The sequence below is a fragment of the Centruroides vittatus genome, unplaced genomic scaffold (assembly GCF_030686945.1).
Source record: "Centruroides vittatus isolate TY-2023 unplaced genomic scaffold, ASM3068694v2 contig_1158, whole genome shotgun sequence".
NCBI lineage: Eukaryota > Metazoa > Arthropoda > Arachnida > Scorpiones > Buthidae > Centruroides > Centruroides vittatus.
Window position 1 is genome coordinate 646,172 of NW_027120744.1, and position 26,344 is coordinate 672,515.

At 30.5% G+C, this 26,344-nt stretch overlaps 1 protein-coding gene across 1 annotated transcript; it reads right to left on the bottom strand.

The window, feature by feature from the left end:
* Positions 1-1,975: 1,975 nt before the first annotated feature.
* Positions 1,976-16,021, bottom strand: LOC136979853 (cofilin/actin-depolymerizing factor homolog). Its single transcript, XM_067275877.1, has 3 exons — positions 15,863-16,021; positions 7,448-7,728; positions 1,976-2,840 (listed from the first exon to the last, which is right to left on the bottom strand). The coding sequence occupies exons 1-3, from the start codon at positions 15,863-15,865 to the stop codon at positions 2,678-2,680; spliced, it is 447 nt and encodes a 148-aa protein (XP_067131978.1). The 5' UTR covers positions 15,866-16,021; the 3' UTR covers positions 1,976-2,677.
* Between the last annotated feature and the right edge of the window lie 10,323 nt (positions 16,022-26,344).

The following is a 26,344-nucleotide window of genomic DNA, read 5'->3' on the forward strand; positions in this document are numbered from 1 at the left end:
TAGTAAAGAAAAGTCTCTTTTTTATTGTTACATAATTCATTTTTATGTGAATTTTTTTTTGCGGTAGTTTTTGGCGATACCCCCAAAAGAATTTAACATATATATACGTCCCTCACTGCTGAGTGGTTAAGGCTGCTGCCAGAAATGGAGATGTATTTTCTCAAATCATACAGGACAAAAGATTATCTGAAGAACTAATGTAGGTTATTGTATCTTAGGCAATGTCAATTTTTGGAAAACTACACACACACAGCCAGGCACTTGCATATGCAGGGGAGATCAACTTAGTAGTATGGGTGGAAACTTAGTATTTCGTAATCCCAAAGTCGAGCAGTGGACCCATATTTGATGAATATCAGTGCTAACTATGCATAGCATTGGCATATAGCAGTGTATGATCCTTTGTACCCACATCTGAAAATATACATTTGCACAATTATTTGCAAGTCTAACTATCTAACTAATGCTGTTACGTATAAGTACAGCAAAACTCATCATTTTGCTAACAAAAAGTACCATTCTACACTAGTTTATTTTATCTTTTATTTATGCCCAATTCACTAATGGTCAGGATATTGAAATTTTAAGTGAATTGTTGTGTGAACTTCTGTTCAGTGGATAAAACTATAAATTTGTAAAATTTGGGGCGAATGGATTGTAAAGTTTATCCAATGATTTATAATCACTAAATAAAATATCTTTTGAATGTTTGTATTACTAAGTATAAGCTAAAGTACAGTATTTTCCATACTTAAATTGTCTTTCGACAACTAAGAAATTTACATCAATTTTCCATTTTTGTATTTCACTTCAAAACGAACTCAAACATTAAAGCATATTTTTATTTAGATGCCAACTACTGACACTGGCATGCAATTTGCAACGACTATTCCAGATGGGTGGAGTGCACACAATACTGTATCGAGGGTTATTAATAGGTTATTATTCTAGCAGTTTTGTAGGATTTATACAGATGGCAATTAATGTGTGGATAATGTGCAAGAATTTCTAAAAAAATTTAGGTAATGAATCAAGAATCATTAGTTTTAAGAGACTTTCCCCACAATGAAATGTAATATATAAACTGCTACAAAATTCAAACAAATGCAAATTATTCACTGTTGTTGGTTTATCATTAATCAGTTTTACTGTACAAAGTTGAAACCATCAGCTGTAATGTGTCAACTGATTAGTACCAAACATACTATGCCTATCTCTTGTATTGTTATATACTTGGATAAAAGTACCAGAAAAAATTTCATTTGTTTTAAAATTAAAGCATTCTGTAATTATATAAAATATTGCAAAAATTTGTTTTTAAAGTAATGTTCACCATTTTAAAATCTAATCAAACCTATGGGAATAAAAAAAATTGGTAAAAAGACATTTAAACTGAATTATTGATAAAAGGGTCAAATTTAATAAAACATTACCAAAAACTTTCACAATTTAACAAGTGTTAAATTGAGGATATGATGAACTATTCTGAGAATAAGAGTCAAAGTTCCCACACTCTTCAAACAGTAACAATGTTTTTGGCATTGTTAGTACTACAGATCTGAAATGCTGTTAATTTTAAAAATTCACAATTAAATTAACAGCCGTCAAAATTCACAAGAATTTAAGATTATTCTTAAAACAGTGAATACTTTCTGTAAAAATAAAAATCAACTAATGTTTTACAAGCTAAATGTTTAGATATCTGATTATTAATTTGTCAAAATATAGGATACATCAAAATTCAAGTATTGGAGGATGATGGGAATTTGTTTACAAATATACATAGAACAGAAGAAAAAACTATTATTAAAAAAAAGCTTAAAGATTGTTCTAAAAACTTGTATAGTGAAAATAATATCAGAAATTATCTTTAGTGATAAACAAGATGGATTTTATTCTTCATATTTTGTAATTTAAAGTGGAATGTTAAAAGCAAATGTTTTCAGTATATAAAAATTTACAATAAAAACAATCATGAATTTCAAAATTGTCATTTATTATAGACAATTAGTTACAATACATTTAATGTTGTAAATTTTTTTTTATCAAGAAAACTCAAAATTGGTCTGTACAAACAGTGAAATGCATTTATTATTGAAAGTTTCCTAAGCTTACAAAGTCAGTTTAACTGGCCATGGAAAACAATTGTGCCCTCAAATAAAAATTAAGCAAAAGCAAGTTTATGCTCCAGAAATGTTTACAATGAAACTAGATTTAAATCAATTTTGGTCAGATGTAATCACAGCAATAAGTGCTTAAACAGCACAGTTTAAACCTTATGTTCCCATTACAAAGTTATACTACAAAAAAGTTTCATGGCCAATCAAAATATGGCTATAAATGCCAAAAAAGTATAAAGTATAATTATGGAAATGTTTAAGTTGTTATTGGAATTCTGTATAAATATATTTTAATAAAGAAAAAAAAGTGCAACATTTGGGCAATCAAACATGAAATTATAAGAATAAGAAATTAAAGGGAAAGGCTAATGCACTTTCCACATGACACCAACATACTTTGGGTCTACTAGTGTCACTCTACATAGAACCACAATGACATCTAAGATTGCAAGGATACCTCAAAAAAACTCTTCCTTATCCTGCTATATCAGGACTTGGAGAGAAACAGGAATTTGAATAATTAAATGACTGAATGTATTGATAGTATAATGTAACAGTTATTTTCCACCTTTCCTAAAGGCATCTTCTATTGCTTCTTGACTGATTTCTTCAAAATCACAAGCTTGAACATACTTGTAAACACCGACCAATGCTTTCTTTAAAGCATCGTAACTACTGGAATATAACATTTTCTGTTTTATTTTTGATCCTTCGGGACACCTGAAAGAAGAAAAACAGTATACTAAGTGAAGAGTTTACACAATTTCAGTAATTTTATGAGCAATTTTTGTTTCCATTATTAGAAGCAAGAGTTAAATACTTTGAATTAGTTTATATAAAATGAATTTTTTTTCAATTAATTCTGCAAATGGCAAGTTGAAAGTGCACACCAAGTTGTCTTCCCACAATTTTATAGTAGTGTTTCTGCAAGATTTTACAGAAAAAAAAATTCTGAATGTTCCCATTAGTTTATTCAAATTCACTCATTTTTTATTGCTAAATATTTTTTCAATTTTATATGCTAAATAATGTTAGCAAGGTTAAAACCATTTTCTCAGTAAAGTCAAATAAGCAACAAGCTTCAGAGTAATTTACATTAGGTTTTGATGCGATTAACGGCAAACATTTCAAAACTTAGATTTATCAAAAAGCCTTGATAAACATTGGCTAAATATTCAAGAATACAAAAAATGTTAAACAGCACTCATTAGATGTTTAGCTTAATATTACTGAGGACCTAATGAATAGTTAAGCATTTGAAAATTAGACAGATCCAATAATATAACAGACCACAGCATTGAATTAATGAATTTGAAAAGTGACAAACTATGTTCAAATAAAAATTTCATTAACAATCTAAAACTAGATTAAATTCTGTTAGCCTGACATTGAAAGTTTTTCTGTAAGAAAAATTAAAATGGGAATTTTAAATTGCTATATCAGGCTAATTTGTCACAAAAATCATGAAAATTAATTTTGACTTCATACATAACCCAGACTATTATAATCCACACACTACAAAGTTTTGTACATCTTAAGTTGCTCAAAGCATATTTCAAAGCCGCCTCATGATCTAATCAAATATTTTATCAATTACATCCAAAGGCAAGCATTTACAAGGGATGGATGGAGTGAATAGCATTTTTGGCTGAATACAAAATATTCTTGTTTTTCCTGTTACCAACTCTGCCAAATAAGACTTATTTCATGCAATTCTGAATACACAAATAAATTGCTAAGTGTTTTCCAAACTTTCTGGCTATTTCAGTATTTTTTTACTTATGGATGATAAATTTATACTGAAAATAAACTTTATTATAAAAGTAATACTTAGTATTTTAAGATACTTTTTGGACAAAAATGATGGGCCTGATGTGATGAGACTAATTTTTCCCATGTCCAGCTCAATATTAGTAAGCAATAGCCTTGAACCTATCCATATTTTAAATGGTATGTTACCAGATATTGTTTCTTCAGGTGCTTGTAACATTTTTAAACCTTTGAATAAACTTAAGTTAGACATTAACTTATTACACAAGCATACAATCAATCTTGTCAAAATGGAATGAAAAACTCCAAATTTCTAATAATTTCATAATGTATTTGTCAAAATCTCCAATAGTTTTAATTCAGTCAATTCATATTATTGCAACTTGTGTACTTTCTCATAACATTTATGAGAAGTACAGAATATGCTTAAAGCAGACTGAGTTTACATTTAAAAGTTCATTTTAAAACAAAAAAATAATTATCATCTTTCAATGTCCCTGATGCCTCCTTGCCTTTTAGCATTCCCTTGGATTTTCCCACTCCAAAGGAGTGGAGTGCCCCTTCAGGAATCAAAGCAAGCAGTCCCCCCAATCAATAAAGTTTTTATACATTTATATTTTAAAATTGTGATAATGGTACGATTTAAATGTTCTACTTTCAGGTCAAACATTTTTGGTAGCTCCAATGTAATGTACACACAGTATGTTCAATAAAGCTGGAAATATATATGACAAGTAGCAATTGTTTACTTCCTACAAATAAACATCCATACACCTGAATTTTAGATAAATGTCAAATGGTTGATTGGATTACTCCATTACAAGTTATAACTTAAACTGAAACAGTCTTGAGCAAATTACTTAAGCTTTTTTCCCAGAAAGGAATAAACACTTATTTATCAATTGTCCAATGTACATTGGAAATTGATATTTCACAGGACTAAATGAATTGGTAATGTGGATTAGACCTTCAGACAAGAATCAATAGCAACATTTACCACCTCAAACTATCAATAACAAACACACCGAACTATAAATAGAAATGTACAAAGTCAATTCTAGAAAAGAGAAAAATTAAATGTTACAAAAGTTAACTGAGTACTAACTAAAATTAGAGAATCATTTTTTGGCAAAACAAAATTTACCAATTTTTTTATTAAATGTGTTAGGCTCAAAGACCGAAATCGCTCGAGCGAAAAAAAACGACCATGTGTTTTGGTCACTTCAAAACAGGCATAATGCATTGTGGCTAATTCAAAATGACCAAAGCAAAATTCATGTCATGGCTTTCATATTTGATCACAATGCATTCTGGTTAGGTTAGTTAGGTTACTTGGTTACTTTTCAACATGTAACCATTTGTGAAAATCTGTTGTGGAGCAATATGTCAATGTTTTCTAACAATTAAGTTACTAAAAAGAATTAGTTTGTCAGGAACGTTTATTAATAAAATCAGTCTTTATGAGACAAGAATGTCATTTATTTTTACAAGAATTATTACCATGACATTTCAAGTTGCATTTTTTATCAATACAGTATCTTTTACAGTGAGACATTAATGTCTGGAAACAAGGAAGGGTTTATAATGTGGATGCTGAGCAAAGTGTGAAGTTGAGGGCATGAATGTTAATAGTTACTCCCAGAAACTGTAAATTCATTACAATCATAAAGTCAATCAAGAAGATACTTGTTTCTTAACTGATAGACACATGATGGATTAATGCTCATAATAGCAGCCAAAATATTTCTGGGAGCTGATTCTCCTCAATCAACATCAGGTACCCTAACTAAAACATTTGAACCAATTTCAACCTGTCTCAGTAACCTAGCCTAACCTAAATGTGTCGTGGTCAAATATCATTAAAGCCACAACACTAATTTCACTTTGTGTCGTGGCTTTCACTTTTACTTTCAAAACGACCACAATGTGTTGGGTCGTTTTTTGCTCAACGAGAGATTTCAGTCTGAGCCTAACATACACTGAAAAAAATTCCTCCTCATTCAAAAAAAATCACTATACAATTTTGAGAAAACAGTACATGTTCAAAATAGCAATGCTATCCATAGAAATTTAAAAAAGCATGTAAACAATTTTTTATACACACACACCATGTATATATTACACCTACATTAATCAGAAAGAAGTTTGATCAAAAGCAAGTAGCAGTAAGACATTTTCATTCATTTTTAAAAAAGTCACTTTAGCAATTGAAGCATTTTGTTAGTGTATAGTGAGTGATCATAACAGATGTATGTCTCCTGCAGATTCAATCAGGGCTCATGAAAGTGTGCTACCAAACAATGACAGGTGCTTGTCCCAACAATTTTTTTTATGCCTACAAAAAACATCTACTTAGAATAGTAATCTTGTGGAAATGTGAGAAATTACATTTTCACAACACTCATAACACAGGATTTAAAACATTGTTTGTCAGAAAATTTTAAGAATTATGCAGGACTGACTACAATGTTGTGTACTAAATATTCTTACTTGTGAAAGAAGTTTGCCATTTGACACCACATTTCAGTATTTTAAGAAATGCATGCAATTACATAATTCAGTAAAAATTCAAAAAATTTTTAAAAAATATGTTATCAAATATTTAGCCTACACAAATCTCAGTACTAATCAGGATGTCATAACCACCAGTAATTGACACTGCCATTTAGAAGTTAATTTTTAAATAAGCTAGTTGACTATTCAGCTGCACCATCTACTGTTAAAAAATTAAACCAGTAAGACTATTCTAAAGGGAAGCCCAAGGCTTCCTTTTAGAATAGTCTTGCTGCTTTTGAATTAGATTTAGATAGCAGTTAGCTGCCAAAACATTAGTGAGAATAGCAATAAAATGGAATTTTTTAAAAGTATTGTATACAAGAAAAAACTACTTGTAATTAGAGATACTATAAAAATTACAAACTGGTTTTTAATTATATTTCACTTAAACTATAGGTTTGATTTTAATTATAGATGGTTAATGATGGTTATAGATGATTAATAATTTACTTTAACAATAGCTAGTTAACAAAAGCTCACCTCTTAATATGGCTTGCTTGTAGTATAAGATATTTATATTACAAGCTAGCCATATAATTGTTTAAACAACACATCAAAAAACAGACTGAACAGTATAGGGTAGTACAGTAATTGACAAAAAAGTAAATTATTCTCTTCGTTTTTGTAACTGGTATTCCTAGTAGTTGGAACAGTTTACACTATCTAGTCGTCATTAATGTAACAATAGCTAACCATTGATTTTATGAACTGCCTTTTAAGAAACTTCCACTGTACTACATTATTTACATTTGTCATAATTAACAAAATAAAAGTATTAATTTAGTAAAACTAGCAAAAACCCAAAACAATCTATAATGAAATCAGATTAAGAGTACAAATGTATTATAAAAAGTTGTTAGAAAATGCAATTTGTATACAGATCATAAATAAGCACAGAGCACTTAGAAAACCAGTTCTGGAACAATTATGGGCAGTAAACATTCAGATTATTGCAATTTATGTCATTACCACACCTATAAAAATTACTAAAATTGTCTTACCAAGTCATAAGAACAAGCCTGTCCACAGACATAGAAGTTTTCTCGTGAGAACCTTCTACAGGCATTGGTGCTGGAAAATCAAAAACACAATAACGGCATTCTGTCTTGAACTGTTGCATTGTATCCAGGAAGTCGCTGTAAGTAGCATTACGTGGTCCTGTTGATTCAACATCAATTACTTTTTCATCTTTTATATGATAGATGATAAAACGATATTTTTTGTCTTTCTTCACTTCTTCGTAGACAGTTTTTGCTTCAGTTGATACAGTTACACCAGAAGACTAAAAAACAAAACATTTAAAAATTATTCATCTTGTATTAAGTTCATGTGTATATCCAAATATTTTGAACTTTCAAACTATTTTGGATGTACAAGATACCACACTAAAGCAATATGATCAAAATCAGCAATTCTCAAAACAAGTCAAAACAAACCCAGAATTTATTGTAGCATCTTCAGGTAAATGATTCTGATAGTGCAAAAGAGAAACATGCCTAACATTACAAGGATTCTTAAAATATTAAAAGCCCTAGTTGTCTATTTTTACAACAGAGTAGCTGTATGTTGTAAAAATTTAATTATTAAATTGATGCATTTCTTAATTCAGGTTAGCTGTTAAAAAGATATACAATTACACAATTACCTAATTTATTCAGCATTTTCCTGTAAAAATCAAATATTAAATCCTGTTAAGATTTAATATTTGATTAGAGTTGTTTTAAAAATGGGTCAATAAAATCAATTTCCACTAGCTAATGAAATAAGATTACATTTAGTGTTCAGGTCTTAGTATAAAAGTTTAGCTGCAAAAAGGAAGTGACTACATTAAGCAAATTTTATCTCATACAGCAGAATCTGATTAATGATTACAATTCATAGAAGTCATGTTCACACTGAATGCTGCTTGCATAATACACATGCTTTTTTGCCACTACATATTCAACCAATTTCTAATTTTCCTATCAACTAAAAATGTATCTCAGGTTTTCAAAAAGCTATTTTCTTTTTGTGATACACTGGCAATATTATTTGCATCTTAAGATTATTTCAAACTAATTTCTCAGTTTTTGTAAATTGATATGCACGTAATTTGCACTACTCTATGTTAAAGTCATTGACAATGAACAAAGACAGCATCATTATACAAAGAACAGTTTACTTAATGACTAATCCTCTATTCACTGAAAGAAAAAAAAAGCACCCAGAAATGGCAGTACTGGAACAAAGACAATACCATTACAACTGTCCTCAAACATCTAAGTACTATATGAAATTTGCTGATCTGAAATGATATTAAACATTTGAATAGCTAAACATGGCACAAAAGCAAATCATTGGTTTGCAGAGTTAAGTGGTCACAGATCAAAATTATTTGACCAAAACACCATGTGCAACATCATGTGTTTTTTACAGAATATTAATTTGTACAAAGAATGAGATGGCTTTTAAAATAAAATACAAAATGCTTAAAAACAAACAGTTAGGTACATGCAATGTTTTTGTATTAAGTCGACAGCTTTCTGGAGTTTATTCCATTTTTCTAGGACTTGGAGAAATTACACTTTAAAAAACTTGCATAACTTCCTTGAGACTCCAAAATAACACATCTTTATAGATACAAGATGATTAGATGTCTTTCTTTGAATGGACATCACAAGCATTTAAAATAAAGACAAGCAAGCTATGCAAGTCTTAATAGTAAAACGATTACACAGACTAATTTTCCTATCAACTAAAAAGAATTGACATACTAAATGCACAAGGTATATGAGATTCATGTTCGAATCTGTTGTGCCGACATCCTCTTAAATACTATATTTTAGGCGCCGTAGAAAAATAATTAGCAACGAGTTGAACTTTCCCAGCAATGTTTTTTATAACGGATGGTTTTTATAACCAGTTTTTCAATAAGATATTATTTTTAAACTATTATAAAATGGCAAAAGCTTCATTTTGAGGTTAGGAATGAGTTTTATATAAAATTGCAAATGCTAATGAGTAAAATTGTCACTACGTCCAATACTACCAGAGATACATGACCCCCTTATCTCCCCACCCCAACCTTTAAATCACCAAAATTTAATAGCATCAATCCCCAATAAACAAACCTCTCTGCAAAATTTCAAATTTTGACAAAAGCACAGACTATACAAGAAAAATTTGTCCATAAAAATATGGAAAAAAAATCAATCCATATAAATGGATTGATTTTTCCTATTTTTCAGACAAAAATAATGCTTACTTACTAGTTGTTTTAGACTAATTAGATTGACCTTGGATGTTAATCTGTGGATTGAGTCACAAACATCTATGACTGATAAAAACATCCCTACTTATTAGTCACATCGTATTATGCCTTTTATTTGGGGGGGAGAAACTTTCACACGGACAAAAAATGCAAATATCCAAAGTTTAAAAAATTTAGTGTAATTTATTTTATTCAATCTAGTATTAAACTACTACTTACTTTTATTGAGCATTTAAAATTAGAGCTGACGGAACAGAACCGGAACCAGGTCTGAATGCATTCAAATTCAAAAATCAAGTATAAAATCAAATGTTTTTAATTTGAAAAATAGCACATCTCATTTGGATATTTAATAAATTGATTTTTTTGTCAATTGATCAATTTAAAATCTTAAATAAATTTGATGCCCTCTCACTAAAAAATTTTTATTTGGAATAACTTATTTTGCATCTTTAACTTGGTAATAAGTTTACATTAATCAATTTTTAAAGTGAAATTAGAACAATTTTAAATTCTTGGGTAAGTCATTTATGCATGAAGTCTAAAATTTTCAAAATAAATGGAAATAAGAAAATTGAATACAATAGTTTAATAAATTTAAGATCAGGTTTAAGACAAAATTAGCCTTTAAAATGATTCATACATATTATGACTAGGTATAAAAATGTATCTATGTATAGAACAGTTTTATAAACTAAAAATTTTTAAACTGAAATTTGCTCCAACCTCTAGCTATTTATGAGGGAAAGCAAACTTTAGGCATTCCAAGGAAAAAAAAGTTGATAAAAGTTCTTTTATATGAAGATAGTTGAAAAAAACTACAGAAATACAAAAATTTGGAATTGTTCAAGTTACCTTTTTTCTTTTTTGATATTTGCTTGCTTTGAAAAGTTATCACATTTAAAAATTTAGCAGTAAAATACAAAAAATACATGGAAACGCCACTACCATTCTGATTCTTGAAGTTACCACTATTTAGTATAAGAACTTTTGAAAATAACCAAGTCAACACTCAATCATAAGTTTTTTAATTTGTTATTAATGGAAAGATTGTAAATTGCATTTCAGTCTGAAAGATTGATGTTATTCTTTCAATAAAACAGCATCGATAGCAAGTGAAAAGTTCTTACAGATAGGGAAGAAAAATCGATTAAATGTTGACTTAATTTGCACATGCTGAAATGAATACCTAATAGTAAAAAAAAATGCCCTAAAATTTTATAAAAAGTCAAATTTTACTCAAAAATCTACTTCATGTGCGATTTAACAATTTTCTACAACAAATATTTTGCTGGGTACAACTAAGTTAAGAATTGCTACTGTTAGTTGAAACATAAGCCCAGCCTACTAAGCAAAATAAAATAGTTGAAGTTTTATAAAGGAAAATCTGAATAATTTGAATATAAGAACAGTGTCAACATGAGGCATTAACTACTTATTAGTCAGTTAATTGTACTTAAACCAATTAAATTATAAATAACATGAATTTTCAATTTAAGAAATTAGCAAGCCAGAAATAGAACTATTCAGTTACTAATAATGTTGATGCAGTGTCTTTGCAACAACAATAAACAATGTCTATAAACTTAAAACAGATATTTCTTGCAAAAATAATTATACCCAGATTCATATTTGAATTTTTAAGTGGAAAACATTCTGAATTATCAAATTCTAATTTAGCATTTAACAATAAAACAGTGAGCTGATTTAGATTATGCATCACAATTTGTAAATTTTAGACAGATATCAAAGAGTCCTGTTTCAGCAAATTATGGTTTATCTGGGATTTTTATCAATTAATTTTGCTATTCTTTGTCTTCTACTTTGAATTTTATATCTAACCTATTGTAATAATATGAAATCTGAATACACATACTACTTCCTACTTCTAAATATTTAAAATATAAAAAACTTAGCATATATCAAAGTTTAGTCTTTAAATAAAGTTAATCATACAATTACCAAAATCAATAAGTTAAAAATTAAAGCAACTTGAAATTGAGAAATTGAAAAAGCAACTAAAACATGGTTTTTCTGTCATGTTTTTTGAACAGAAAACATGGTTTATTGTAGTCATGACTATTTAAACAACAAGAGTGATGTTTTTCCATAGTACATTCTTGTTAAGTTTCTTCTTTATGTTAAATCTTCCAGCAAAAATTAACAATGTTGCAAAGTTAATATGTACTACACATTGTTTTAAAACAATTTGATATGTTTTACTTTGTCATTCCTCTCTTTAGAATAATATTAATTTGAACAGTACCTACAATTATTTTAAGTTAGAAAGTATACAATGTAGTTAAGTCTGACCTTGTTTCTGAACAACTTATCCTTTAAATATAAAAATTCATAAATTTTTAATTATATTTGCTATATTTCAGTTACAGTAAAACTTCAACTTGAAGCTCCAATGGACAGAAAAACGACAATTCAAGTTAGAGAACAATAGTGAAAAATGCCAGTTCTGATTTGTATTTTTACCTCTCTTGCATTTTATAAAGAATGTTTGGTTTTGTTTTAAACAGCCCATGTAATACCTTTCAGCAAAATGTTCAATGTAGCTTATTGGAATCAAACAGTTTTGCAGGTACATCTTGATAAAGCAAGGGGTCTTGCTCTCAAGTGGAACATCTGCAAATGGGTGTTAAAGTAGATACAACTGTCTAAAAGTATCCTGGAAATACAATACTTAGAATCACTTTGGATAGAATAAATATTAAAATTTGAGTCAGGAAAGTTAAAAATAAATCAAGTGTCCATGAAAACCTTCCAACTTTGAGATGTTAAATCCCTATACTATTCTATTGAGACCTACCAAGTACAGCAGAGTGTCGTTTATCCAAATCAATTGGGGACTGGGGTTGTTCGGTTAACTTATTTTTCAGTTAACCGATTATGTACGAAAAAATATATTAACCTATCCCATGTTGAAATTTCTCTCTGTTGTGTGTCACTTCACGTTGAATTTTCGTCAACTTTAAGCCTAATGAAAATTTTTACAATAATCACGGCTACTGTATCATTAAAAATTATTTCTTTATTTTGTACAAACAAAAATATATTGAAAAATATAAAAGCAAAAAAAAATTATACTTTAGAAGTTAATCTAGTATCAAAAACTTTTGATTCGACATGACACAGTCCGACTGGAAAGCTTTCGGTTAACCAACATTTCAGTTGATCGGCTTTTGGATAAACAACTACTGTACTTCATTTTCTTCAAGCCAAATGTCTAAGTTGAATATTTGAGTTAGGAGCAAATAACAGTAAGAAATAATTGAATGTAATTTTATAATTTTTTTTGTTAAGTTAATTCTTTTCTTTGGTAAAACAGTAATTCTTTCTCAAAATTCATCTTAGAGCTGAGGGAAAAGTCCACTGAATATAAACTACATAAAGATGAATAATCATAGCCTGAAGATTAAATTTTAAAGAACAATGCAACGTACTCTTTGCATTGTTCTTTAAAATTTAATTTTCAATGCACACACTTAAATTGTTTTCCAGAGATCTTAAAATTGAGGAAATACTGATTTCCAACAATGAAATAGATCAATGTTCATGTAACAAGTCAAGACATGAAGTGTTAGTAGTGTCTAGTACATGGATGGCTAACATATAGCCTGCAGGCTGGATCTGGCCATGTAATGGGTTTATGCGGCCCACGATTAATTTTTCAATATTAGCTACTTAACTTCCAATAATTGGTCGAATAAACGAGTCACGATACTCCACTTTTAAAAAAATTCCACTGTAGAGATTTGCAACTTTTGTATTCATCTGTTATAAATTTACACTATTTGAAGAATGAAAGACCCCACACTCACTGAAACTCATCTGCCATGTCACTGTTTATGCTGTATATTCAAAACTTGCAAAATTCAGAAAAATTCTCAAACTAAGATTCCATTAACATATCCACAACACATCATTTATACCATGACAATCAAGACTTACTTGCATATGCAGTCAGTGTCAATACTGATATTTTTAACTTTTTATGATCTTAAACATTAACCTAAAATGCATAACCTAGCTAAATACCCAAATGGTTTTTTTAGACCAGTAGTCCTCCACTGTCCACCAGTGTCCAAGAGCATGATCCAGATAGTCTACCGACTGATTTAAGTCTTTCCAAAATACATTTTTTTTTTGGTTAAACCAGAGAAAAGAATATTTTCACATTGCATTTCTTACATTAGGTTATAGCAGGTGGCAAACCTTTTTGAGCTCACATGCCATATAGTAAGCATATTTAGCTTTAAAGATGTTTATGCATGCCAGAGTTTTAGACTTCGAATAACGATATTTAAATAAATCAAATACACTTTAATTAGAATAAATGCAAAAAAAGCTAATCAAGAAAAGGATAATCAGGCAATAAGCCTGAAGATGACTGAAAAAGACAGATAAATCAAAATCATGTGATACGTTGTATACCAGATGACTTCTCCCTACATGCCACTTTGGGCGCACACACTACAAGTTTGCCACTCCCGGATTATAGGATAGACAAAATATGGCACACATCTAAAGTGATATTTACAGGATAAGGAAGTGGCAGGGAATAATTTGGTTCGTGGTTTATCTTACATGGTTTAAGTGGTCTGCAGATCAAATGACAGCCACTTTAGATTACAGTTCAAAAATCAAAATCATCAAGGTCTAATTGGAGAATGTCCAGAAACACTCCGCCCACAAGCAATTTTAATTTAATTTGTATTATGAGAAGTTAAAATCAGAATGATACGTATTGGTAATGCAGCCACATAGTTACGTATTTCTACCTGCATAGTTTGAGACAAGTGCTTGGAAGAAAAGACTTGTAATTATTAAACTTAACACAAGATGGCAGCATTGTCTACCCCTATTCAAAAGTTGCAATTAAATTTACAACTGTAGCCTAAGAAATCTGACATATTTTACATTACATAATCTTAAAAATCCAGTAAGTTCACTCATTCAGCTTTATAACTATTGCATATTTGTATGGTTGCGTTATTTCTAAATTTTTGCCATAACTTTAAAATACTTGCAATATTTGATATACTGGTTGGAAGGACCTAGTATGGTACTGTACATTATAGTTTGTAAGCTGATAGTATGCTGGTGCCTTAACATGAATAAAATATCATATTTTGCAGTTTACTATATATACAATATGAAAATACAATAAGTTCCATATAGTGCAATGACTCCAAAGACACTATAAAGAACAACAGTATTAACAAAACATCAAATAAGTCAATGTAGACTTATATTCTGAATACAGTATCATTTGCAATTATTATAGATTTAATGACTGCAAATGATTACAATCTCCCAAACCAGAAATTGAAGCTCAGATAAAACTATTAGTCTTGGGATCAAAGTCAACCTGCAATACATAAAAAGTTAATTAGTACTACAGCCAAGCTACCTGTAGGAAACTAAACAATACGAGCATAGCTTATCTTTGGTATGCAAAATTACTAGAAGTATTCCCGAAGAGGAATATTTGTATTATAATTCCTCAGAATATAAGGCTATATTCCTGAATGTTTTAAATAAATTAAAATAACTTAAATCAATTTCAACAAAATTACAGAATTGAAATTGTATTAAGTTTGACAAAATTATTTAGTTATTACATTTGAAATCTTTTGAATTTATAAAACGGAAATTTTTCCTTTATCAAACCTTAGTCACAAGTTACTCAAGGCTAAATTTAAAAAAAGGGGATATCAAAATACATCGATTATTACATTCGACGTGTGCATTAATTTTTATAAAAAGTCTTTTTGGAATCGGCATCAAGTCTTCTTTTGTCCTTCGATTAACTAAATAAATGAATTGGAGACAATGATCCCGAACATATTTTCCATTCCACCTTGAAATTCCGGTATGCAAACTTCATATACAAATGGAGAATTAAACCATATAATAGTTACGATGCAATATAAAGAGAGCTTTGGGCAATTTATTTTGAATATATTTACTCTCTCTCTTAACAGCAAAACTGTGAAAGGGGGGAGAATAACCAATCCAACTTCAACTGGCTTAGACCTGTTAAGCCTAACTTTTATTTACGGCAGTTACGTGTATAAACTGTATCGTAATTTTTACTTATATGATTATAATACAATAATGAAATTAATAGAATAAATATTTTAAAAATTCTTACCATTTCTTATGCTTAAATTCCACTTTTTTTCTAACAAAACAACTCAACCCACAACGCCTCCGATCTTATGAAAGGAAAAGATGACGATTTACTCCCCTGTACGTATTCATCCGACAGCGGTGCCCCGTAAACTTTAACAGATTATTTCATTGGTCGATTTAAAATAAGTCATGATGTTAAACTGACGTCACGCATTTTAACCAATAGATTTCTTTATTACAAATGACCGGTAGAGGAATAATAATCTAAAGTTCGGAAACTTCTTTAAACTTAAATGTAATACGGAAAACACGTGAATATAATTAGGAATATTTTAATGTAAATAAGAAAGAATTTGACAAAAACGATTCGAATTTTTATCAATCGGCAAGGCACTATTTATTATTGGGGTGTTGTAGTGTAGAGATGAGTCAATGACTGTGATGTGGCCGGATCGGACGTCACCGATCACGTGACAGCCTCCCCAATCGGTGGAGGGAAACGGTAGCATTACCTTTTATGGAGAAGAGAAGTATGTGACTCAAAGTGAGATGACGCTTGCAACTTTAAGACCCACGTGTTCGAGCACTATAGAAATGGATTTCTATAGACTCACAATTAACAAAAATTTTATCTGTTAAAAATAATTCCTAAACTAAATAAATATTTTTGATCCGACTTAAATTGCCATTATTTCATTTTTTTTATTGTATTTGATTTTTAAAAAAAATTAGGAAAATGTAGTTTAAATTACTGTAACTTATTAAACGAATATAATAAAAGATGCAATACAAATTATAGCAAATAACCATTTTATTTCGTAATATAACGAAGTTTTGTCCTAGTTGTAATGATCGATTAGTCAAAACGTTAATTACGAAATTACGAAAAAATTATCGCAATAGCATTTAATCAGTTAACTTTGCCTTCTTTGTCGACATTTATAGATAAGATTTCAATTTACACAAAAATTATCTGTTCTATGCCCAGATTCGACAACTACAAAATTCCATATTAATTTTAAAAACTCGGTTTAATTATATAATTTACTAAGAAACGAAAATACGAATTTCCTGAATTCGATAAATTTTAGCAACGTGCCTTTCCGCATTCAACGGTATAAAATATTAAAGAAAATAAATAGTTCCGTATAACATTCACATTATATCAATAATTAAAGTAGGTTAAAGTAACAAACTATTGCCATTTTTGGTTATATTAAAATTATAGAATTTGTGGCGCAATTTTCGAAAGACGGAATTAATATACGTTAAACACGATCAAAAGTTTTTCATAATAATCACAAACTTATATCCGAGAAAAATACACATGTATTTAATTAAAAATAAATATTACAAAAAACTGTTTATCGGCTTCCTTAAAATTAAAAACAAAAAATGTTATTTCGCGTATGCCACTGTTGAAAATAATAATGTATTGTTATTATTTAAATTTTAATAATAATTTAATAAAAATTGTTTTAAATACATTTTTAAAAATAACCAAAAACTAGTAAAAAAATATTTATTTTCATCATTGTTTTTTTACATTACATTACTCATATTTCTAATATTTATTTTTTTATAAATTACATTAACACATATATGCATATATAGTGGTATATAAACACATACATTAAACAAAATACATATCAATTCATTTTGATTTTTTTGCTTTAAGTTTTATGCAAATTTTAATATTTACATTTTAAATTAGTAAATAAAATATAACATGAAATTTGGTTTTTCAGAAACAGTAGTGAAGCTTTATAAGTTATTAAATAAAATATGTATTTTCTACCATTTTATTAATGTAATAAGGCATGACAAAATTAAAATTTTAAAGTAAGATATCACAGCTTATTGTCCTAGATTTGTATTTGCTAAGAGTTAATCAATTAATAAAATGTAGATATCTGTGATTATATTACTATTCTGATTAAATAACAATGATTATATATCTCTAAATAAATTTAATAATACCAAAACTGTAATTATAATTTTCAGCCATTTATATTTTTATATCAAATTTACTTCAAGATTCTTGTTCTTGTTATTCTATCAATTATTGCTGGTGTTTTATGTAAACTTTACAATAAAAAGTAATCATGAAAACCAATTACATAGAGTTTATTTGTTTAATTGCTTTTGAGTTATTGGTACATTTCTTTGAAAGGGATACAGATTCATAGTTAAAATCAAACATGATATATTTGAAATTTTGTTAATATATAGCAGCATTTCTCAACCTGGGGTGATATTAAAGGGGTGTTGAGAAACAATAATGAAATCATTTTATGTGAAAAAAATCATTTATTATAAACTTATAAACATTTTACTTACAATAAGTGCATATGTAAAGAAAAGAAATTAATGTGATGGTTGCATTTGTTTTTCATTTAAAATTTTCTCCATATGTGGATCTACGTTAGAAACACCCAAAAGCAAATTCTTTTCTTAATTGGTTATTATTCCTTTGGGTGGGGGTCACGAAATATTACTTTTATTTATATTTACTATTTGGGGGTTGCAGAGCTAAGATTGAGACTTGCCGATATATAGTGTAGAGAATTATGAAGGAGGAAAAAAAACATATTTAAACTAGGGAAACATTTAAACTTTGCTTAATTTTCTCAATAATTGGAATATTATTCCTACTGGTACTTTTATAAATGTTGGTAATGCTAAATGGGATATGTTGCATAACAGTATAAAACAGCATTTGCTTAATTTTGTGTTAGATTGCCATTTTGTCTCAGATAAAATTGTTGTTTTGTTTAACTAAATTACAAATATTTTAAATTATAGTTGTTTAAAATTTTTGGTTGCTTTAATCAAGCAGGCTATTTCTATGTTTGAGAAGTATAAATTATTTTTTATATTTTTTGATATCTATAGTTTTGTTATCTTCTAAATACATCTCATAACCTTATATAGCTTTGGAGAATTTTTTATCTGCAAAGCTATATAAGGTTAGTGAGACGTATTTATCGTTTTGTTTATTGGATGGAGTTGATTATCATCTTCTCTTGTTTAGCTACTAAATTTTTTCATTTCTTATAAGAAAATAATAAGCCTTATAGATTTAATTATTTTTTAGTGATATTAATCTTTGTTTATATTTTCTTATTTTATTAAAAGCTTTATAATAAGTTTATTTTATATATAATATTATTTTTGTATGTTGTTATAATTATAGTTATTATGCAAAAATAAAAGAAAGATGAGAAAAAATGGAAAAGACAATTTTTGTACACTCATAAGTTCAATTTGTTATATACTTTTTCACTGTCATTTATGTATTATTTCTTGAAAGGAATAAAAGTAATAATATTTTAACTGCTGAAAGTTAAGTTTAATATATTATTCTATTACATTAGAAGGAATAAACCAACTCTCCATATGTCAAAGTATATTTGCATAAGTGTATATATATAAAACAATTTAAAATAAGAAAAACTATAATATTTTTTCTTGTTTTGTTTTTAAATTATATATATCCAGTTGAACTGGTTCCTAATAACAATTATACCAGAAAAATATATTATTAAGTACTTGAGAATGAATTTGTCATAAATTATTGTCAGATACATCAATTAGTTATATGTATATATTTGTTTACACTTATTTTTGACTACGCTTATGATTGTACAGCATAATAGCTTTTTTCACTTTTTGAAATGGTCTAGCCCAGTGCCGTAACTAGCCATTCCTGTGCCCTGTGCAAGAATTTGCTTTTAGGCCCCTTAATTAATTAGGTTTGGGAAAATAAAACAAATACATGCCCCCTTCTGAATGGGCCTTGTGCGGGTGTACCTGTTGCACCTGCCTAGTTACAGCACTAGTCTAGCCACTTAGTCAATTAGATATCATAAGAATACAGAAATACTGGTAATTATAATGATTAGATAACTTAAAAAGTTATGGCATCTGTCTACTGCTTTGAGGGACTTGGATTAAGGTCTGGATCAGATTGTAAAGATCTTTTTTGTGGTGATCTGGTTTGGATATATCAGGCCCTACTCCGTTTCATTCTCTCCTCTTGAGCTTATGTTTGAAAAAGTAGACTAATACAATAAACTGCATTGATTATGATTACAGATATTGTTATCAGTTGTTATCCCTAGGTTTTGATCATTCTATAGGAAATAGTAAAGAGTTGTGTTGTATAGGAATGCTATGCATTAATTATTATTATTTTTTTTTTGCAAATGTCATGCTCAGCTGATACTGGTTCCAAGTGCTATGCCAGACTAAAGTCAAGGCATAGCTACCCAAACAATGTAACATTAAGCTGTGTTATTGGTGTATGTATCAGTGTCTAGAAACTTTCTTACAATGTGACATGTGTACAAAATTGCAGCTTTCTATAGTGACTAGTTTTTATTAAAGTTTAATGTTTCTAGACTTTTGTATAGTGTATGTGGTATAACACCAGTAAAAGAAAGGACAACAGGTACAATAAATACCTTATCCCTCCTTCACATCTGTCTTATTTCTTGAGCAAGTGGAGTGTACTTGTTGATTTTTTCAATGTGGGTATTTTTATGTTATGAGTGATTGGAACAGAGATGTCTATTATCTTAGTGCATTTGTCAATGAGAGTGATGTCAGGTCTATTGTTTAAATAAATTGTTTTATCTGTAATTATGGCTCTGTCGTAACATATTTTGTATGTCATTTTCTAATACTTCAAATGGAGTATATTTGTTGTATGGTACTGGGTGTTTAATAATCTGTGTTTGTGTGCAAGCTCTTGGTGTATTATATTTGCTATTTGATTATGCCAATGTAAAGTCAGTCTGTGTTAAGAGCTTGCAACCAGAAGTTAAATGTTGTATTATTTCTGGCAGAATGTGGCATTTTCTGCAAGAGTTCATTTGTTAGTGATGTATCCTTCAGGATGTATTTTCTATAGTTTTTAATGTTTATGAACTGGTGTTGAATAACAACCATAAACCTCTCAGTCTCTCCAAACAGACAGCTCCTAGTCAGCCAGCAGTTTGATGGAGTTTTGTCAACATAGTCCTGAGCTAGGTTATAGGTAGTGTTGTCACCTTTTCAAAATTGCTGACCCAGACGGCAGGTCAGATTTGTTTGAACAGAAGTCCCTGATGCATGTGCAATGTTATTTTACCATGCAAAGAATAATGTGCAAGCCAGTTCTAAACCAGTTAGAGACTTGTGTAAGAGCAACTTAAATTAAGAAATGAAATAACTTAGTTTTAAAGAGCTGAGAAGCAAAAAAAAAGGTCAACAGGTTGCAACGTATGTTGGCGTAAGATGGCGAATTAACTTTTGGTAGAGTGTGAAGTCTTTCGTTGTTAAAATAAAGTAAATTTATAAAAATATTTGCTAGTACTTTGTTTCATCATAATTTCACAATTTCTACAAAATCCTGGACAAAATTAATTGTTAACCTGGACAATGAATTAAAAACTGAACTGTCTGGGTAAAAACCGGATGGGTGGCAACACTAGTTATAAGTATGCCTCCCACGAAGTGCTTTTTGGGCCCATGATTGCTTAGTGGTGTCCATGTTATTTACGTGTTGAGCTGTGTCCAGGCTCAGAGTGTAAGTTTAAAGGTTTGTTGCTACTGTCTGCCAGAATTATAGCTTAATGTAATCTTGATGTTTCTTGTTTTTTGTGGAAAATCTCTTGCAGTGTCAGAATTTGTTTGTAGAGTGGCTGTACGCCACAGTATAATTTTCGCTTAGTCATAGTTTTAGCATCTTTCCTTTGTTCTTTGTTCCTTCTTACTTCTAGAACTTTCTATTCTTATTCTATTCCCTTGGGTGGTGAGAGCCAATTCATGGAATCACATAAACAAAAAGGGGCATGGCTACCTGAGAGCACGTTTGGAACGTGAGAGGACTTTTTCTCAGTAGGCTTTCATAAAGTAAGGACTGAAGAGATGATGCTGAGTGTTGTTGAGTATCGGCAAGACTGGTGAAACTAAACTGGCAAGAGAAAAATTAATGAACTTATTGAAATGACAACACTGTGAGTTTAGAAAAAGACAGTAACTCAGAATCAATCAAAGTGAGTTCCACGTGACCTCTCATGGAAGTTGTGTAACATTCATACATCTTGGATGTTCAATTCTCTTCTGTTACCTATCTCTTACCTACCTTTTCTCACTTCCTTCTTCCTTAGCATAAGTTAGTTTTAAGAATTAGTTATTGTATTACCCAAGCTCAGTTCCACGATATTTTGTCATAGTCTCATGGACATTTTAGATTTTTGGGTGATGCTGTGTTACTGTTTGTGTTCTTGAGTTGGAATCCTTAAAAACCTGTATCTTTTCTGCAAAAATAAATACTTTGTTCCACCATCTGCTGTGCATGGTTCTTTATTTGGTGTATTTGCCTTCATCGGCTAATGATACTGTCATCCGTAACACCACAGCAGCCTTTCATGCAACTTGGCACCACTTAAAATATTATTGGGAGAACTAAATGAGTTCCAGCCCTTATAGTTGGCCCTCACACATCTCATAATCAGATGATTATCTTTCCTAGTGGTCTATCCAGGGCATCCAGAGCATGTCTATTATGTATGTGTGCCCTGACATATCCACTGCCCCAATAACTTTATCAAAGTCCAGATGACAGGCAATTCAGCAAACACAGGCATCCTGTTTCCCTTAGCCCAATGATGTGGTCTTTCTCAAACTTCATCAGCTTTTTTTTGTTTTTGTTACTCCTTTCACACTGTGGGTACTAAGAGAACCTTTTATCAAGCCAATCATGGGTTCAGCCAGGCCTACAATAGGGCATCTAGGGGCCCAACAAACCATTCCCTGAAAAATTCCTGGAATTTTTCAACACACTCAGATTTGTTCCCAGATCCCAGAATGGTAGGCTGACACCTTAAATGTAATCCATTTGGCCATCCTGAACTCCATCAATCCACATTGTATATAATGTGTTTTACTGCATCATACAGGCATGCTTTGCATTTTACGACCTCCAAACAACAAATACACTGAAAATGCTCACACAATAACCCACTGCAATCCTTTAATAGAATACTGAAGTAGCAATTTTGATATATTCAGTGGCATTACCTGTTGTGTAATTTGGACCATAACTGTATTCATTTATATACCTGTCTGAAACATTGGTGTATGCTGAGTTTTGAAATATAGTAATCAGACATTTCTATCTAGGTGCATAACTTTTTCAGTCAAAGTTTTAATAAAGCATCAAGATATACAATTTTAATTATTTTTATGTGTATTTTTATGTCAGAGTCAATAAAACAACAATTTGAACTAACTGTAGTCTTATTTACTTACCCCACTTAATGTTGATATTCTTTGTCATATTTACTGTGCCTATCTAGATATTACACTATGTATCTTTGACCTGGTGACTGGTTAATGTGGTTTTAATTCCTAAATCTGGCATGAAATGCTATTCTGAAACCAAAGCTTTTAGACCTATTAACCTAATACCTTTTATGTTAAAGACATTGGAGAAGCTCATCAGATGTATTTGAAGGGTATTGGCATAGCCAGGGTTTTGTTACGGGGGCCTAGTAAAGACCAGCCTAATACAAAATTGAATTATTTCAATTATTTTATTTACCATTCTACAATATAGTTCACCGTCTTTAATCTGGATCTAGACCAGGGGTGGCTGACAGTTTTGCCTCCGGTCATTAGTTTTAACTGACGGCTAGCCGTTGACCTTTTTTTCTTTTTTTTTAGGCGTCAGAATTTCAATTATTAGAAGTAGCTAATATTGAGAGATTAATCGCAGGCTGCATAAATTCAATAAGCGGGGCCATATGTTGACCATGCCTGATCTACACTTTCAGTGGGTACACTACACCCAATTAAATTAGCTTCAGCTTTCTATTTCTTTTTTGCAAATCAGCTCAACACTTTTTCGGCTGTAATTTTCTGGGGAGGGGCACCAGATTAACTGGGGGAGGCCGGGCTGTAATTTTCTGGGGAGGGACACCAGGTTAACTGGGGGGCCGTGCCCACCCATGCCCCTTCCTGGCTATGCCCATGTTGAAGAACATTTATTTCAGTAAGTTTCCTTTCCATTTCTTTCAATTTGCTTATCAACCTGACAAGTTGAAAGTCATGTGAGGCTGCCTTACACAGTTTGGTCTTCCAAATTGAAAAGCCTTGAATGCCAACAAGGTTCTATTAGCTGCATTTTTTGACAGTGAGGGTATTTTTGATAGGGTCTCTGGAAGCTATCAAATATGCTGCAATTGAATTTGGCATCAGTCCAGCTCTTGTATGTTATATCGATTTTATGCTGAGCCATCAATGTGATTATTTCCCTTTTTGGTACTTCCCTAAGAGGATCTGTTGTGCAAGACTGCCCTCAAGATGGTGCTCTTTCGTACTTATGGATGATCTTCTGAAGAACCTTAATGATTCTGGGTTATACACCCAGGATAATGCAGGTGATATTGTTCTGCTTTGCATGGGGAAATTTCCCAGTAGTATGTCAGATCTCTTTCAAAGAGACTGAATTATGTGCTGAACTTGTGCAGGCATATGTAACTCTTTTTTTGTTTGTTTGTATATGGCAATGCAACACATGGACAATCTGTCATGGGGATACCTCCCAAGAGGACTTTCAAAACTGGCTCCTATTTAAATGTTACAAATGTAAGAAAACCCAGAAAATTTCCTATGGCCAGCCAGTGGCATAGCGAACATAACTGGCGCCCGACACTTTATTGGCACCCCTCTTTCCCCTCCAGAAACACATATAGTTTGTCTTGGAGACCATATCATGCACTGGGCACCACTCTCAGAGGGGCGCCCAGTGCATGATACACTCCTTTGCATCCCCTCGCTACGCTACTATGGCCAGCCTGTTGGCGAGGCACAAATCCACAATCAACTACCAGTATATCCATGGTCATACTTAGCCACTGGTGGGCTTCTCTGCAATAAAAGGGTGAAATTTTCTGTGGTCAAGTACCTTAGGGTATTATTTGACTCTAGCCTGTTATGGATTTTACACCTTGAGATGGAACTAGATAAGCTCAGGTATCTTTTGATTATGTAGACGGAAGAACATGGGATCTACAACCATGTGTCTCTCTTGAATTTTTAATATGGTGGTTTGGTCCAAAATCGTCTATGCTGTCTTAGTTTGATGACCTAAAGCTTTGCAAGTATTGTCAGACTAAGCTGCAAAGTTTGCAGCATAGCTCATGTCTTACTATCAATGGGGTTATGTCTATGATACTACAGTTCTCTTGAGTCTTCCTCCTCTGCATTTGTTCATTCAGGCTGAGGCAAGGAGGGCATTTTATAGACTTGTATACTGGTCAACCTATTTCTAGACAAAATACTGTTGGACACTTGGCTGTACTGAGGGACATGATAATGGAAAACATTTTTTTGATGGGTTCTGACAAAATATTACCTTTGTTTATGTTCAACAGACATTATCTGGTCTCCTTTTGCACTCATCTTGACTGTCATAGGGTAACCTTTTATTCACAGGATATTGTCTGGTTTACAGAAGAATCCATAACTGATAGTACAAATGATGCCATCTTGAAATCCACTATGTATTTTTTTTTACTTTTTGATTATTTCTACCCTAGCATTAAGAGGGTCATTTCTCTTGTCCATCATATGTTCAGCCACATTCACAGTGAAATGACTGGATAGTGAGGGAGAGTTCAACAGTACTAGAACAAGCTTTCACAAAAAAATCTCAGAATTTCCTATCCAAATTCAATCCTGGGTCCTCCAGAGCAGCAGATAACGCCTTTATATCCTAGGTCATCTGACTGTGATTCCATCCAGACATCTATCCAGAATATTTTAGTGTGTATCTAAGAAATATTTTGCCATTTTTTTGTTTTTTGTTATAGTTTTTTTGTTATATTGGAAATTGATTTTCAATAAAAGTTTAGTGTACAAATTAATTATTTGGATGAAAATAGTTAAATAGGTTAATATTTTTAAAACAATTAATTGTATTCAAATTTAAGAAATTAATTGTAATTCTCATAAAATTTGATTTAAAAAACAATATTCTTGTATTTACTACCTTGTTGTCCTAGTTATTGATTATCTGCAATACTTTCAGACTATCTTGGATAATCATAAATCTACTACACATTGAAAGCCAAAATAATTTTTTTTTTATTATTGAATTATATGAAATTAAAAATACATTGCTTAAATGATTTTAAAATCAAATAAACACTACTTTATTACAAATGTAATTTAAAAACATTCAGGAATAAAAATATTATCATTAAAATAAAAAAATCTTTAAATACAGAGTTCATCTTTACTCCGACACTGTAGTAAAATCCTCACCTCTGTAACCTGTTACCGGTGCATTGTGTGTAAAAATACAGTGGGTGACGAACGTTTTCAAAAGTTCTCGTATCGCAAAGTTCTTCTTCAGGTCTGAAGCAATCCAAACCTATTTGACCTGAAGAAGAACTTTGCGATGGTTTGAAAACATTCGTCACCCACTATATTTTTACATGTAACGCAT

Excerpts from the sequence above, each read along its gene's own strand:
- LOC136979853 (XM_067275877.1), bottom strand. Across the intron at positions 2,841-7,447 it reads AGGCTTGTTCTTATGACTTG|GTGTCCCGAAGGATCAAAAA; the intron begins GTAAGACAATTT and ends TTCTTCTTTCAG.